Source organism: Oratosquilla oratoria, unplaced genomic scaffold (assembly GCF_046742065.1).
Source record: "Oratosquilla oratoria isolate Oo_2021 unplaced genomic scaffold, ASM4674206v1 SCAFFOLD145, whole genome shotgun sequence".
Lineage (NCBI taxonomy): Eukaryota > Metazoa > Arthropoda > Malacostraca > Stomatopoda > Squillidae > Oratosquilla > Oratosquilla oratoria.
Window position 1 is genome coordinate 228,104 of NW_027467501.1, and position 15,325 is coordinate 243,428.

General features: G+C 40.1%; 1 protein-coding gene across 4 annotated transcripts in view; it reads left to right on the top strand.

Moving 5' to 3' along the window:
- The window catches only part of LOC143022713 (transcription initiation factor TFIID subunit 1-like), a 77,368-nt gene that overhangs the window by 34,025 nt on the left and 28,018 nt on the right, over positions 1 to 15,325 (top strand). For all 4 annotated transcript variants that reach the window (XM_076181047.1, XM_076181048.1, XM_076181045.1 and 1 more), the window contains exons 11-20: positions 509 to 667; positions 2,650 to 2,784; positions 2,903 to 3,091; positions 3,707 to 3,862; positions 4,615 to 4,971; positions 6,818 to 6,905; positions 9,913 to 10,085; positions 11,744 to 11,877; positions 12,670 to 12,841; positions 13,400 to 13,538. In XM_076181047.1, coding sequence (XP_076037162.1) covers positions 509 to 667; positions 2,650 to 2,784; positions 2,903 to 3,091; positions 3,707 to 3,862; positions 4,615 to 4,971; positions 6,818 to 6,905; positions 9,913 to 10,085; positions 11,744 to 11,877; positions 12,670 to 12,841; positions 13,400 to 13,538 — 1,702 coding nt within the window. The remainder of the gene's footprint in view (positions 1 to 508; positions 668 to 2,649; positions 2,785 to 2,902; positions 3,092 to 3,706; positions 3,863 to 4,614; positions 4,972 to 6,817; positions 6,906 to 9,912; positions 10,086 to 11,743; positions 11,878 to 12,669; positions 12,842 to 13,399; positions 13,539 to 15,325) is intronic.

The window sequence follows — 15,325 nt, forward strand, 5'->3', positions numbered from 1 at the left end:
CCATCCTATCAGAAGCACTGTTAAGGAAAGAGATATAGAAACCATGTATGATTTGTACCTGGAGCTTAACTTGTAGGGATGAACATGACCAAAATTGAATTAGAAATCTGAAGTAGTTGGATAAAGATCATATTTGAATGTGTCTTGCAAAAATTTTTGGGGACTGATATTGTTGCATCATCCTATCTTATGCCTAGGAATCCCCATGTGATAGGACCCAATGACTTACAATCATACCTTTCTTTGTATGTATATTTTTAAGAGAAAATCTTATAAACTGCATGGGCTGTAACAGCTGGCAGACCAAGTACATAGGGCAAAGGTGATGATTATGGATGCTGAAAAGCACCTCACAGCATAAACACCTCACCACATTTTCTCTCCGACACGAAGTGGGCCGTGCACTTTTGGTGGGAAAAAAAATCCTTGATCTAATATTGTAGGTAGAAACAATTACATTTGCCATACGAATTTAATGGTCATTCATACAAATAAATTTTGCTTCCAGGTTGAGCTTCAGCCACCCTTTGTGCCTACTTACATGGGAGAAAAGAAACTGCGACTGTTTCATCGTCCTCCCCTGAAACGCTACTCCCATGGAGCTATTACTGCTCCAGGACCCCATCCATCTTTTCCACTCACTAAAGAAATAAAGAAGAAAGCAAAGGTATTGTTGATTTAGTAGTTCATATTTCTTGTGGTAAAGCAGATATAACAACTTTGTTTGACCAGCATATTATTATTATTATTGATAGAATGGGTGGGAATGGTTTTTATGCCTTTGTTTCTTGGCTACCTCCCTTATCAGGGGGAAAAAGCCTTTGGCATATGTATGTATGTATTATGTATGTGTATATATATATATATATATATTGGACAGAAGGACGACAGAATGAGTGGAAGGGTGGTGAGATAAACACCGAGTAATGTTGGAGTGTAAATTTACTGACGTTTCGTCCTTAACAGGACTTCTTCAGAGTATGAGTACATAAGCATAAAATCAACATATATATACACGCGTTCATGTCCGCGTTCCTGCTAACCCACGCCACTCGAGTCCGCTTGTTTCCTCATCTCCCGGTGGATGAGTCGTCCGGACATTTGAGACAGTTTGATGAATCCGTCCCTGTGATTAAGGCAAGGCTGAGATGCTATATATGCTGCCTCAACTAGTTTTGTCTTTTTCTTTTCTAACCCCTGTTGTAAAATCTCTACCCCGCTCCAGTTGGGAAGGTGTCCAAGTTGGTCCACATGAACCACCGCACTTCCAAGGCATTGGTAGTTCATGTGGACCAACTTGGACACCTTCCCAACTGGAGCGGGGTAGAGATTTTACAACAGGGGTTAGAAAAGAAAAAGAGGAAACTAGTTGAGGCAGCATATATAGCATCTCAGCCTTGCCTTAATCACAGGGACGGATTCATCAAACTGTCTCAAATGTCCGGACGACTCATCCACCGGGAGATGAGGAAACAAGCGGACTCGAGTGGCGTGGGTTAGCAGGAACGCGGACATGAACGCGTGTATATATATGTTGATTTTATGCTTATGTACTCATACTCTGAAGAAGTCCTGTTAAGGACGAAACATCAGTAAATTTACACTCCAATATTACTCGGTGTTTATCTCACCACCCTTCCACTTATATATATATAAATATATATATATATATATTTTTTTTTATTCAAAGGATATCTTATTTTACAAAGAGGCTAATCTTCTGTCAGTGGTGGTCCTGCAGGATGGACAACAAGGAATCATTTCCATACTGCCCATTTTCAAAACCTCATGAATCTCCTCTTGTCCATTTGGAGGTGCAGGGCCTGGCTCTTGGTCTCTAGACCCATCCCACTAATTCTTATTACTTAGATTATTTCCTCTTATCCATATAAAGGAAACTGACAGCCAGTAACTGCTCCCATCCTGCCAACTATAATAATAATAATATTGCTAGCATTAATTTACTTTTTTTTTTTTTAGGGGTGTGGAGTGTATTTAGGGATGGAATGGGTGGGAATGATTTTATGCCTTTTCCTTTTTGGCTACCTCCCTTGTAAGGGGGAAAAAAGCCTTGGTATATGTATGTATGTATGATAGCATTAATAACAATAACAACACCAATAATGATAATAAACTGACATAATTTGTGAATTAATAGTTTGAGGGTCTATAGAAAATCTTAAACTTTACTAGGGGGTCGATGAGCTGAAAAGTTTGGGAACCCCTGATCTAAGTTGTTCCAGATATCCAGCACTCTGTGTGGGAAGCTATTTTTTTTTTCTATAGTTATCCTTTTTGAGTTTCTTTTCATGACCTTATTTTTCCATTGTCAATTTTTAGTAAATCATTCCTTTCATGATTCTATAGATAGTCAGTAGATCACCTCTTTCTCCTCTCTGCTCCAGTGTTGGTAGTTCCAGTTTGGATAATCTTTGTTTGTATGTTAATTTGGAAAGAGCTGGTGCCAACTTTGTCATTGCTCTCTGTATTCTTTCTAATTTCCTTATATTCTTTTTAGTACTGGGTGTCCATAGTGTTGCTGTGTATTCCAATTTTGGTCTAATCAAAAACAGTGTGTGCATTAGGTTTAGTGTCTTCTATTTATAATCATGTTTCAGTCCTCTGATATGTTATCTTATACTTTGGCAGCAAAGGGAGCAAGAGAGACTTGCATCAGGTGGAGGTGATGTGTTCTTCATGCGCACAGCGGAAGACCTTACTGGTAAAGATGGTGACATTATCATGTTGGAATATTGCGAAGAATATCCTCCACTTTTGTCTCAGGTAAATTAGTAAGTTGTGTTATAATTGCTTTTCCTTTTTTTTCATGTTATATTAAATTTGAAGTGATTTGCTTTGAAAAAGGAACAGTTATGCATTTTTTTTTTTTTTATCATATTAGGTGGGCATGTGTACTCGTATCAAGAACTATTACAAACGAAGAGCTGGAAATGACAAAGGACCTCCTGAGTACCGCTTTGGAGAAACTGCTTATGCCCATACATCACCCTTCCTTGGGGCAATGCACCCTGGACAGAGCATCCAGACACTGGAAAATAATATGTATAGAGCACCACTTTACCAGCACAGGGTATGTAGAAAGTCTAGATGGAAAAAAAAATGCTTGTAATCAACTACTCCTACAGAACAGTCGTAAGTTTTTGGCCTGCTGGCTGAAAGGGCTAGGGTGTTGTTACTTGCAGTGGAGGTTGTGGTGACAGCAGTTTGAGCCACTGGCAAGTTGGACCAAGGGCATAGTTCATTAAATTCCACACTACAAAGTCCTCTCCTCTACAGGGGGTACTGTTCTAGCCTCCTAATAGGGGGAGTTTCGTGATGTTAAACTGAATCATCATAAAGAAGTCTTGCTTTAAGCAAACAGGTGTACGTTTCATATTTTGTTTTTGATGAAATTAAGCCTGCAAGAGGTGATACTAGAGAGGAATAAGATTGTATCAATGCCCTGTATGCAGCAGGACACCACAGACTCACTTCAATGTCCACACACTTTCAACACTTCCATTTAGAGGGAGGAAAGTGTGGTGGAATGGGTGTAAGTTAAATGGGTGGGTGTAGATATGTGCCCTTTGACTTGGATATCTCTCTTATAAAGGAAAAAATGCCCTTGGTATATAGATTATGGATGTATATATTTTTTACATTTATTGAATCTTTGAAAAAGTTAAAGAATTGCATTTGCTTTCAGGTTCCAACATCAGATTTCCTGATTATACGTAATCGCAATGGCTACAGTATCCGTGAAGTAGATACTTTATTTACAGTTGGCCAAGAATGTCCTCTATATGAAGTGCCTGGCCCCAATTCTAAAAGAGCTAACAATTTTATAAGAGATTTTCTTCAGGTGAGTAATTTCTTTGAAGTAATCGTACCATCATATGTTTTGCATGGCACAGTTGCAAGCACATTTTGTATACCTATATTACGTAGTGGCTTTAGTATACCTCTTGTTTTTTTTGCATTCTCTTTGTGTTCATCTAGTATTATGGTTTAGTTAACCAGACTCCTATCGCCTACTCTAATTCAACTTATTTTTAAGCATATAAACATTATTTACCCATGTCAGTTCACCACCAAGCCATTCCAAAAGTCCACATATCGGAACCGGAAGCTATATTTCTTGTGTCATAGGTACATGTATTCCCAAGATGGGAGAGGCATTAAATGGATTTTAATATACATCAAGTGGATGTGGACTTTGACTCAGCTACTCTCCTTGTAAGGGGTGAAAAGCCTTCCTTCATCAACAGACATTCCCCTTGTACTTAAGCCACCCCCCACCCCATCCATACATCCCATACTTAGTCTTTCTTTCAGTTTTACTTCATCCACCTTTGCCTTCCATACTCATTCTACTAGACTTTTTTCACTCTGTCTTTCCATATACTCAAAGAAGTATTCTTTAATTAACCCTATCTGCCATCTCTCTTTGCACCCTTAATTTCAAATTCTATAATTTCATGGAGACAAAAAAGGAAAATTAATTTCAATATCAAACAGTGACAAATATTAGAAATGGGCAATAGTTCAATATGACCATTATAGTTTCTTATACAAGTCATGGAAGATAGATTCTGACAGTAATTTGTGTTTCAGGTGTTTATTTATAGATTGTTTTGGAAAAGCAAAGACACTCCCCGTAGGATCAAAATGGATGAAATAAAGCGAGCTTTTCCTGCACATTCTGAAAGTTCAATCAGAAAACGCCTCAAGCCATGTGCAGACTTCAAGCGTACTGGTGTAGACAGCAATTGGTGGGTCATCAAGCCTGACTTTCGTTTGCCTACAGAAGAAGAGATCCGAGCCATGGTATCTCCCGAACAGTGCTGTGCCTTCTTTAGTATGCTGTCTGCTGAACAACGCCTTAAAGATGCTGGCTATGGAGACAAGTTCCTGTCAGCACTTGAAGATGATAATGAAGATGATACACAGAAATTGGATGATGAAATTAAAGTAATTTATCAAGAGTATTTTTTTTTTAAATTGTTTAAATGCTACTTTAATGTGCAGAAATGGTGTGTAGGATGAGGCAAATGGGTAGTATTTCATTAGAGATAACTAGATTTTCTATCCTTGGAGACAGTATTGTGCTGAAAAGATGAAGTCAAACAGGTAGGAGAGAGTCAGTAAGGCTAGTAGAAAGAAGGGATAGAAGTTAAAAGTGATCAGTATTTATTTTTAAGTGGGACTTAGTCTAGTCATAAAAGAATGCTGCATGACTCTAGTCTGTAGGGGTCTCTTTAAAGTCCTAAAAATATTGACTGCATAAGATAAACTGCCAATACCCCATATTGGGTTGGGGGATGGATGGAAACAGAAGGGAGGGGTAGTGAATGGTGGAATGAAGTGAGTATAGTGATGGCAGAAAAGAGGTGTGCATACAAGGAATGGTTGCAAAGTAAATAAAGTATGAGAGGTAAAAGATAGATTGTGAAGGTGAAGTGCAAGATAAAGATATGCCAAGAAAAGAACAGATATGAGGTGGGGTAGGTGTTTGTATGAGAATTTAAAAAAAGTACGTTTTGAAAAGTGAAAAGTGTGTCAGGAGGAGAGTCAGGTAGAGAGGAGAGGTTTAAAGGAACAAGTGGACATTTGTTAATGGAAGAGAAAACTAAAAGGACAATGAGTAGAATATTTAGAGTTGTTGAATGTAGAGGAAGGATGGGAGAGGACAGAAGATAGGGGTGAATGGAGAAGGGTTGTGTATAGATGAGGCTGTGATGCATGAGGGGGAGTGGGTGGGGGATGGGGGGTGAGGAAGTATGTATGAGAAAAAATTTGACACAGCCCAAAGGGATTTCTCCCCGTCTTCTTTTCCTGCATGAGGGGATGGAGAGGGGGGGTCACCGAATTTATGAAGCGGCCTTGCTGTGGATGTGCTGTCTTGCGACACTGCTTCTGACCCAGGGCAGTGGACAGGATGCAGGGATGACCCGTCATCCAGGAGGTGCCAAGATAGGAAGGAGGGTGGAGGGGAGTGGAATATATGGGAAATGAAATGGGTGGGAGTGATTTCTATTTTCATGAAAGTGGCAGTTGCCGACAAGACTGACGAGTTAAACACCATATGAGGACGGAGCCTTTATTTGTACAACGTTTTGCTTATTACGGCTTTTTCAATGTTACCTGAAAAAGCAGTATTAAGTGAAACGTTGTACAAATAAAGGCTCCGTCCTCATATGATGTTTAACTTGTCAGTGATTTCTATGCCTTTTTCTTTTTGGCTACCCCCCGTGTAAGGGGGTATGAATGTAGAGTAAGACAAGGAAGTTTTTATTGTGACTTTGGGAAATGCCAGGAAAATGTGATGGGTGAAGAGAATGATAGGGCGATTTCAGAAGAAGAGGTATTAATACCATTAAAAGAACTGAAAGCTGGAAACGGACCTGGATTGGATGGATGTCATGTGGAGTGCCTGACAAAGGATGGAATAGTAATAGTGAAGTGGCTGGTGAGATTGTTCAGTGTGGGTCTACAGAAGGAAGTGTCGAGATGAATTGGAAGAATGTTTGTGTAAAGTTCTGTTATACAAAGGGAAGGGTGACAAGTACAGAAGTAGTCATTTTGGAGAGATCAGTCCGTTGAGTCTTGTCATTTAATTGTATGGGTTTGTATTTATGAAGAGGACAAGACTCATTCTTGAGGTGCTGAGATAGGAAAGATGGTTGATTCGATCTTATTTGTTTATGATGTTGTGTGCTTTGATTCAGCCATCCCCCTTATAAAAGGGAAAGGGTCTTTGGTGTATATATTAGAGTTCCTGGTCTTTACTTTACTAATTTTCATTATTTTGTTTCAGGTTGCTCCATGGCACACAACAAGGGCGTATGTGCAGGCTGTACGTGGTAAATGTTTATTACAGTTGACAGGACCAGCTGATCCAACAGGTAATTCTATTTTTCTTCTCTTTTCCCTTATATAGTGGAACTGTATAATATAAAAGAGATGGCAAAGGGATGGGGAGGGAGCGAGAAGCAGTTGTGTGTGGATGATATTTTGATACAGCCCAAAGGAATTTCTCCCTGTCTTCTCTAATTTCTGCAGAAGGGGATAGAGAGGGAGGGTCACTATGTAAGTGAAGTGGCCTTGCTGTGCCTTGCTGCATTGCTTCTGACCCAGGCAATAGGCAGGAGACAGGGATAACTCTTCATCTATGAGGAGACTACAGGGAAACATGGGTGGTAGATGGGAGTGGGTGCATGCCTTTGACTCCCTTATAAGGGTTGAAGAAGCCCTTGGTGTATCAGTAGATATACTCTCTCAGTCCACTGGAATATTTCCTTTCCTTAGGTAAACGTTTCATCTTGTCACCCATTCCACTCCTTTCATCAGATACTTCACATGACAATCATCTAGACCCAGTACCTTACCAGATTTCATCTCTTTAAATAAGCTCTGTGCTTGTATTTCAAGAACAGTCATTTTCCTGGCATCCTCTGCCATGATCAAAGCCTCCCTATCCTCATTTACATCCAACAATTCCCCCAAAATACTCTGCCCATCTTCACCCTACCACCTTCACTTCCATCAGCATCTGCTTATCTGTGCCATGTACCTTATCTTTGCCACTGGATAGGATTAAGGGAACATTGGATGGAAGAGGAATTGTGTTGAGCAAGAGAGTGCTAAAGATAGTGAATACAGAGTGGAAAGGAGTCATGGGGAGGGGGTCATTATATAATGAAGCAGTGGTAGTAAACCAGCTCTGGCTGTCAGGTTCTGCTGTGGAGATGCTTTGTTTTGTTGTATGGCCTCTGGTAGGAGAAGCTAAGATGGGAAGGACAATGCATGGGTGTAAGGTGGGTATAGAGTGGGTTTATGCTTTGACTTTGCCATCCCCTTATAAGGGAAAAAGGATTTTTTATATATAATGTAGTAGCTTTAAAGGGATCATTAAAAAGCATAGACAGGAAGGTGTATGGGAGGATGTTAATTGAGAGAATTAAGAAAGGGAATAATTGGGAAAGAGTAGTGTGGGTTTAGGTAAGGAAGAGGGTACTTAGATCAATTTTTTTGTAGTGACAGATATGTGAAAATTTTTGCTAAACGGTAGGCATGACTTAGGCTTTCATGGATTTGGACAAGGTTTGTGAAGAGTCATTATGAAAAGAGTTGTAGATATATGGAATAGGGGGGGAAGTGTTAAGTGCAGTAAAAAATTCTTATGTGGCTAATAAAGCTTGTGTGATGGTTGGGAATAGAGAGAGTGGTTTGAAAAGAAGGTGTTGTAATGTCATTGTGGGTGTTCAGTGTGTATATGGATACATAGTGGAGTTGCTGTCTCTTGTCTGAAAGAAACCTCTTTGCCATCAGGGAAAGGAAGATTGATGGCACCCAGATGCAAGAGGACACCAAAACCCCACCTCCACAAGGAGATGTGGACCCAAAGGGCTAGTACCTGGTCTCCTGATCAGGTTCAGAAACTCACTCTATTCTGTTTATCACTACTCGCCAACAATCTTCTATCTATTTACACATATATATATTCCTCTACATAAGGAGGTCAGTACCCCAGTGCCAACCCCACAAAACCTCCTCTTTCTATCCAGAGATATAGAAACTAACCCAGGTACAAAAATGATTAACTTTTTACACATACATATACCAAGGCTTTTTCCCACTTTCAAGGGAGGTAGCCAAAAAGAAAACTTTTTACCCACATCCATCAAAAGCAACACATACTACACATGGATCCATCTTATATGCACTACACTATATTTATATACCAAAGGCTTCCCACCCACTGCTTGGCTCAGAAGCAATGCAGCAAGACATGGCACATCCACACTTGGGCCCCATGGCTTCATTTACATGGTGACACTACTCTCTCCAACACAAAATGGTACACAAAAATATCAGAGCTGTAGCCACCACACAACACATGCCAGAAAAACTCATAAACACAAAAACATACTCTAAACTTTCTACAAACATAAATGGGATCACAAACAAACACACAGGTGTTTCAATTCCTACAGAAACACAGCATACACATAGCTCCAAATCAGGAAAGAAACAACACTACAATCTACACTACCCACATTCACTGATTACACAACAGTAATTGAAGACAACACACAATACAAAGGTGGACCCATAACACTAACACACAAAAGCATACTTTGTTTTGTTGATTGTTGGGCACCACATTGTGAGCTACAATTAGTCATGGTTCATACAAGTTGTTTGTACAAATTGATTAATGGTTTCTGCAGGTGATCAAAATCCATACCTACATACATACATACATACATATACCAAGGCTTTTTCCCCTTACTAGGGAGGTAGCCAAAAAGGAAAAGGCATAAAATCATTCCCACCCATCCCATCCCCGAAAACACTCCACACCCCTCCACCCTCCCTCCCATCTTAGCACCTCCTAGATGACGGGTCATCCCTGCTGCTACTTTATGGAATAGGCTTGTCATGTATTGTGTCTTTATGCACACTGAAATTGGCAAGGAAGGGAGAGGGCAAAAGTTAGATATGAATGGAGAAAGGTTGTAAGTGGATGAAGAAGTGATGATGCCCAAAGAGATTTCCTAAGTGGATAAGGGGGGCAGGGTTGTTGTTGTCATGTAATGAAGCAGTGGGTAGTAAGTATGCTTCAGTTGTTGGGGACTTGCTGTGGAGTACCTGTCTTTTGCTGTATTGCCTCTGACCCTAGCAGTGTGCTGAAGGACAGGGATGACCCTAACGAAGAGCTAAGATTGTAGAGGCATGGGTGATTTGATAGATGTGGGGTGGGTGTAGGGTGGTTGCATGATTTAACTCTGATATCCCCCCTTATAAGGGGGAAAGGGCCTTTTGGTTATGCTTATATTGCTCTGTGTCAGTGCACAGAACAATAAGCTTATTAGCATTTGTAATAAATCTGATTCTTTAAACCATCAGGTTGTGGAGAAGGCTTTTCATACATTCGGATTCCTAATAAGCCCACACAGAATAAGGAGGAACAAGAGCAGCAGCCAAAGAGAACTGTTACTGGAACTGATGCTGATCTCAGGAGGCTGTCACTAAATGATGCCAAAAAGCTATTAAGGCAATATGGAGTACCTGAAGAAGAGGTAAAGTATCTGTCTGCTGTCTTTGAAATTTCCATTTTCTTTGTCAAAATATTTCAAAGAAAATTAGAAGATGTTGAAAGAGAACTAGCAAATAAGGTGGATCAAAGTGTTTAGATGGTTTGGGTATACAAAAAGAATGAGTAAAGAAAGACTGACAGATAGAGTGTGGAAAGCAGGAGAGGACCAAGTGAACTAAGAAGTACTCGAGGATGCTTGCCAGCAGAGTGGGTTAGGATGTTGCTCCTTGAGAAGGAAGTTGAGGTGACGGAGGTTCAAACCCTGCCATTGGCGAGTTGAACCAAGGGCATGTTTCATTAAATTCCATGCTTAAAAGTTCTCTGAAAAAGTCAGCCAAATCACTCATAAGATCAATCAAAGATGGATGGATTAAAGGGGTCAGTATGTAAGAGGCAATTCTGTTGAAAGGGAGAAAGAATGCAAAAAAATAGAAGTGAACGGAGAACGATTATAAATACTGAGGAAATGGGATGGTCTGAAAGGATGTTCGTATTGGATCTGTAAAATCATGAGTGGATGAGGGGGTAGGTTTTCATGTCATGAAGTGGTTGGGGTAAACTTGCTTTAACTATTGGGCCCTATTATGGAAGTGCTGTATCTTGCTGCATTGCCTTTGGCTCAAGTAATGTGGCAGGAGATAGAAATGACCTTTTATCCTTGAAATGGTATGATTGAAGGGACAACAAATAGGTTTTGGTTGAATATGAGATAGGTCTAAGTTTTTATTTGGCTAACCCCTCTTATAAGGGGGGAAAAGGCCTTTTGGGGTGTATGTATGTGTGTGTGTGTGTGTAAAAAGGGAATAATGATGATGATAATATAGGAAATATTGACTGACTGGGAACCTGCAGGTCAATAGAAGTAATCTGAATCCATGGGCCCTTCTATAGACCTCTTGGGCACAAAATACTGGACTCTTATTTGTGTTGTATAATGTGGGTCTATTTCTGTCACAAGTTAGAAGGAGGAAGAGGAGGAAAAGCTGGAGTAGGAGGGATAAGAAGATGATGCCAGGGAGGAAGAGAAGGAGGAGGAGGAGGAGGAAGAGAAGGAGGAGGAGGAGGAGGAAGGGAGGAAGAGAAAGAATATAGGGAGCAACGGGAAGAAGAGGAGGTGAAGAAAAGGAAGAGGAGGAAGAAAAAGAGGAGGAGTAGGAGAGTAGTAGTCACTACTAGTCATTTACTGTTATATGAGAAGGAGGAAAATGAGGGGAAGAGGAGGAAGAGGGGGGACAATAGGAGGAAGATGGTGAAAAGGACAAGGAAGAGGATATTAAGAGTTGAAGGTGATAGGTAAAGATATTGGGTCTTATTGAGAGACAAGGTGCCAGTACCTACGGCAGAAGGTTGTATGTTACTATTCCAAACCCCGTGGATTCATGTGGATGCTTCAAGTTAATTTTCATGATCCTGATCAATATATAAATAGTTGTACCAAAACTAATTGATGATACAAAACTAAATGGATTAGCCAGTAGTTTTATAAATCAGTTATTGAAAATATCTTGAAAGATTAGATCAGTAATTAGAAAGATGTTTCAAAAGCAGATATGCTCTCATGTCCAAAACAGAGGCAGAGCAGGTAGGCTACTTCAGAAGAGGAAGATGTTTCATTGAATTAATGAGTTCATTTTATTTCAGATCAAGAAATTGACCAGATGGGAGGTCATTGATGTTGTCAGAACCCTATCAACAGAAAAGGCCAAGGCTGGTGAGGAAGGGATGAATAAATTCTCTAGAGGAAATCGTTTCTCCATTGCTGAACATCAGGAGAGGTATTCAAGTTGCAGATTTTTACACACACACACACACACGGCTCGATAGCACAGTGGTAGCATTCGCAACTGCTAACCCAGCAGTCCAAGTTCGAATCCCTCCCAGGGCTGAAATAATTTCAGTATCGCTGTGCTGCAAGCCATTACTCCAACTCTCATGGGTGGGGAGTTGGGGGTGTGCGTGTGTGTGTCAGGTCACAGCATTACCCATAGATCGTCGGTCATACATGAGCTCTGAACTCTCATCTGGGAGGCTACTAGCTGTCGACCATAAGTCCAACACGTGATCCAAGACCATGGTGAATTACACACACATGAAGTGCTAAGGTGGGAGGGGTAGTGGATAGGTATGGGTTGGGTGTGGAATAGGTGTAGGTTAGTTGTATGCTTTGACATGGCCACTCTCTTTTTAACCCCTTTGATACAATGACGCCTACGTAGGCGTCATGAGGAGCAAGTGGGTACGCGAGGATGCCGATGTCGGCGTCTTGATTATATTTATTGTAGTTGTACCTGCGTGACCCCCATACTCTGTAAACTGGCTTCATCATATTTTCTATGGTTATCAAAATTCACGGGTGAAAGAGAGAATGAGCAATACAGCGGTGACTTTATTTTTTATAATGCGAGTATTATGATGCAACATCGCACGTCTGGCAGCTAATGCTGCCCACGAGATTTTGGCCCGGAGTGAAGGGGTTAAAAGAGAAAAGGCCTTTTGGGATATAGAATGTTGTAAGATGATTACCTTATTAAGAATTAATTATTGGTAAACCTTTATTTTTTTGTTAGGTACAAGGAAGAATGCCAGCGCATTTTTGATCTTCAGAACCGAGTACTTGCATCTGAAGAAGTGCTCTCAACTGATGAAGGTTCATCAGAAGAAGAAGACAATGATTCAGACATGGAGGAAAAGGGAAAATATATTGAAAACATCTTGTCAAACAAGAAAACAACAACTCAGGTACTTTCTCTGGTTTTATAGACATTTCCTTTTCTCCTTCTCCATCTATTTCTGCATTGCCTTTGACCCAAGTGGTATGATGAGGGAGGTGACCCTGTATCCATGACGGGTGACCCTTTATCCGTGAAGTGTTATGATAGGAGGGGCAATGAATAGGTTTCAGATGGATGTGGGATGGGTGTAGGATGGACTTTGACTTGACCATCCCCTCATAAGAGGATAAATGTCCTTCATGTATGGATCTATTCATTAACATATTTAATTCCATCTTGATGCCAGGTTCAGGGATCAATAATGGATATCTTTCTCTAAAGCCACTTTGCTCCTTTGCCTTTCTGTCTGTGGTTAGTTGTATTTTTTCTCTCATTATTTGTTCATAGGTCTTTCCCTAAGTGGTCAGTAGACTGAATACTCCAATCTTCTTCTGTTGCTATATCAACCCGTAAATATCAAAAGTGTATATATTTAGAATGGTTTAGTGTTTCATATGTAACTTGACTAGAAAATATTGATACTGTACTTTGAATGTTTAGATAATGACAAATCTGGATTTTATAGATGACCATGGAGAAGGAGGAGCAGGAGCGGAAAGAACTCCAGAAGATGATTATGGGTGAAGATGAGAAAGATGGTGACAAAAAGAAGCAGACTAAAAAGGATGAAGATGACAGCTCACAATTTGGCTTTGGCACACCAGGTAAGTCCAGACTAAGAAAGTGGTAAATACTGACAAGTCAATCAGTCAGGCATTTCAACTCCACTGTTGAACAAAAGTTCTCTCCAAAACCATTTCATGACTTGTGCAGCTGTGCCAACTTCTGCCACATTACTCCTTCAAACTACTGTCTCATCTCTCCACCTTCTCTAGTTTTCCCTCTTGCTTGCTTCCCATCTCACAGTATCCAGTAAACAAGTAACTCACTTGGTCCACCAACTTCTCTGCCCAATTCCATTTTCTCTCCTTTGCTACTTCCACAATGTCTTTCACTCCATTCTGCTCTCACACCCAGTTTGTCCTCTTCCTGTCTTTCAGCATTACTTATCTTCAAATCTGCTTTTAAACTTTCCATGTTTGAATCACATAGTATATCTTATAAATCTTCAGCTGTTTCTGCTGTAAGAATATCTGTAAATCTAAGGTAGGTTAGTTGAAGGAATACTGGGATAGTCAGGGCACATGGAAAGAATAAATGAGGAAAGATGAGCAAAAAGAGTGGAAGGCAGAAATGGATGAAGTTGTGAAGTAGTGTATAACTGCCTCAGAGAAAGCAAAGATTCTAAGACTGATTGCAAGATCTTTTGATTTCAAAAGTCCATCTGTCATCAACCCACTATATACATCATTAGTCTGTTGACAATTGGAATAAGCTGTGTCTGTATGGCTGCCAAATCATGTTGAAGACATTAACAAATTGGAAAAGTACAGCAGCAAGCCACAAAACCGTTTCCAAATTTCAGAAATAATTCCAAATTTCAGAAATAATTCTTACGAAAACTGCCTAAAACATGTGAATCAATTTCTTCCCTAAAAAGTGTAGTCAGGGGTGCTAGAGGTCTTCAAGATTTTAAAGGGAATTGACAACAAAACCTTCTTCATAGCCGACATTGTAGTCCAGGATCGCTTGGGCGACACTGAACTCAAGAATGTTCTTGTTGGTATTCTTATACAGACGCTCCTCAACTTACGTTTTTGTTACATTCCGAATGGCCGAACGTAACGTGAAAAAGAACGTAAGTTGTTACTGTACGTTCCAGTAATGTATGACTGTTCATACTGTACTATACATCCATAAATTCTATTACCGTATCTTATAAAACACCCCTAAATCATTAATTATAAACATAACATTGTAAAATGATAACATTAATTTCAAATAAATTAAATTCAAGCAACATAAAGTGAGATGGTGGAGGAGAAGGAGGAGGAGGCAAGGCACGTTCAGTCTGTCGTTTGTGCCATGTAAACAATGGACGCAGCGTCATGCGTAAGTATCGTTTGAACGTCTCGTACTACGGAGAGCGTGCTAAACTAAAAAATTCACTCAAAAATTTTTTTTTTACATTTTTTTTTTACAGTCAGTTCAAACGTAAAATTGAAAAAACGTAAAACGAATGAACGTAAGTAGAGGAGCGTCTGTACTTGGAACAATAATGCCAGATTCTTGAGTTAAAAGTTCATTCGGGTTTTGTGTTTTTCCCAGCAGACATGCAGATAAAATCTTGTCAGATGTTAGTCTCCTGTATTCGTTCCAAACCTTCTGACGAAGTTCCCTTGGCAGCACAAAACTGACTTCATGGTCTTGTGGGATGGTATTGGCTCATTGTTTGCAATGTATAACAAATCTCCAATTTCCTCTTCTTTGCTGATGAGGTGTGAGGTGACGGTGAGTGGTGTGGCGTGGGTGGAGGAGGTGTAAGGTGGGTGTGGCTAGTAGAGGCTTGCGGAGTGCTGAGTACAGCTGTGATTCTTTCCTCTTTCTTATT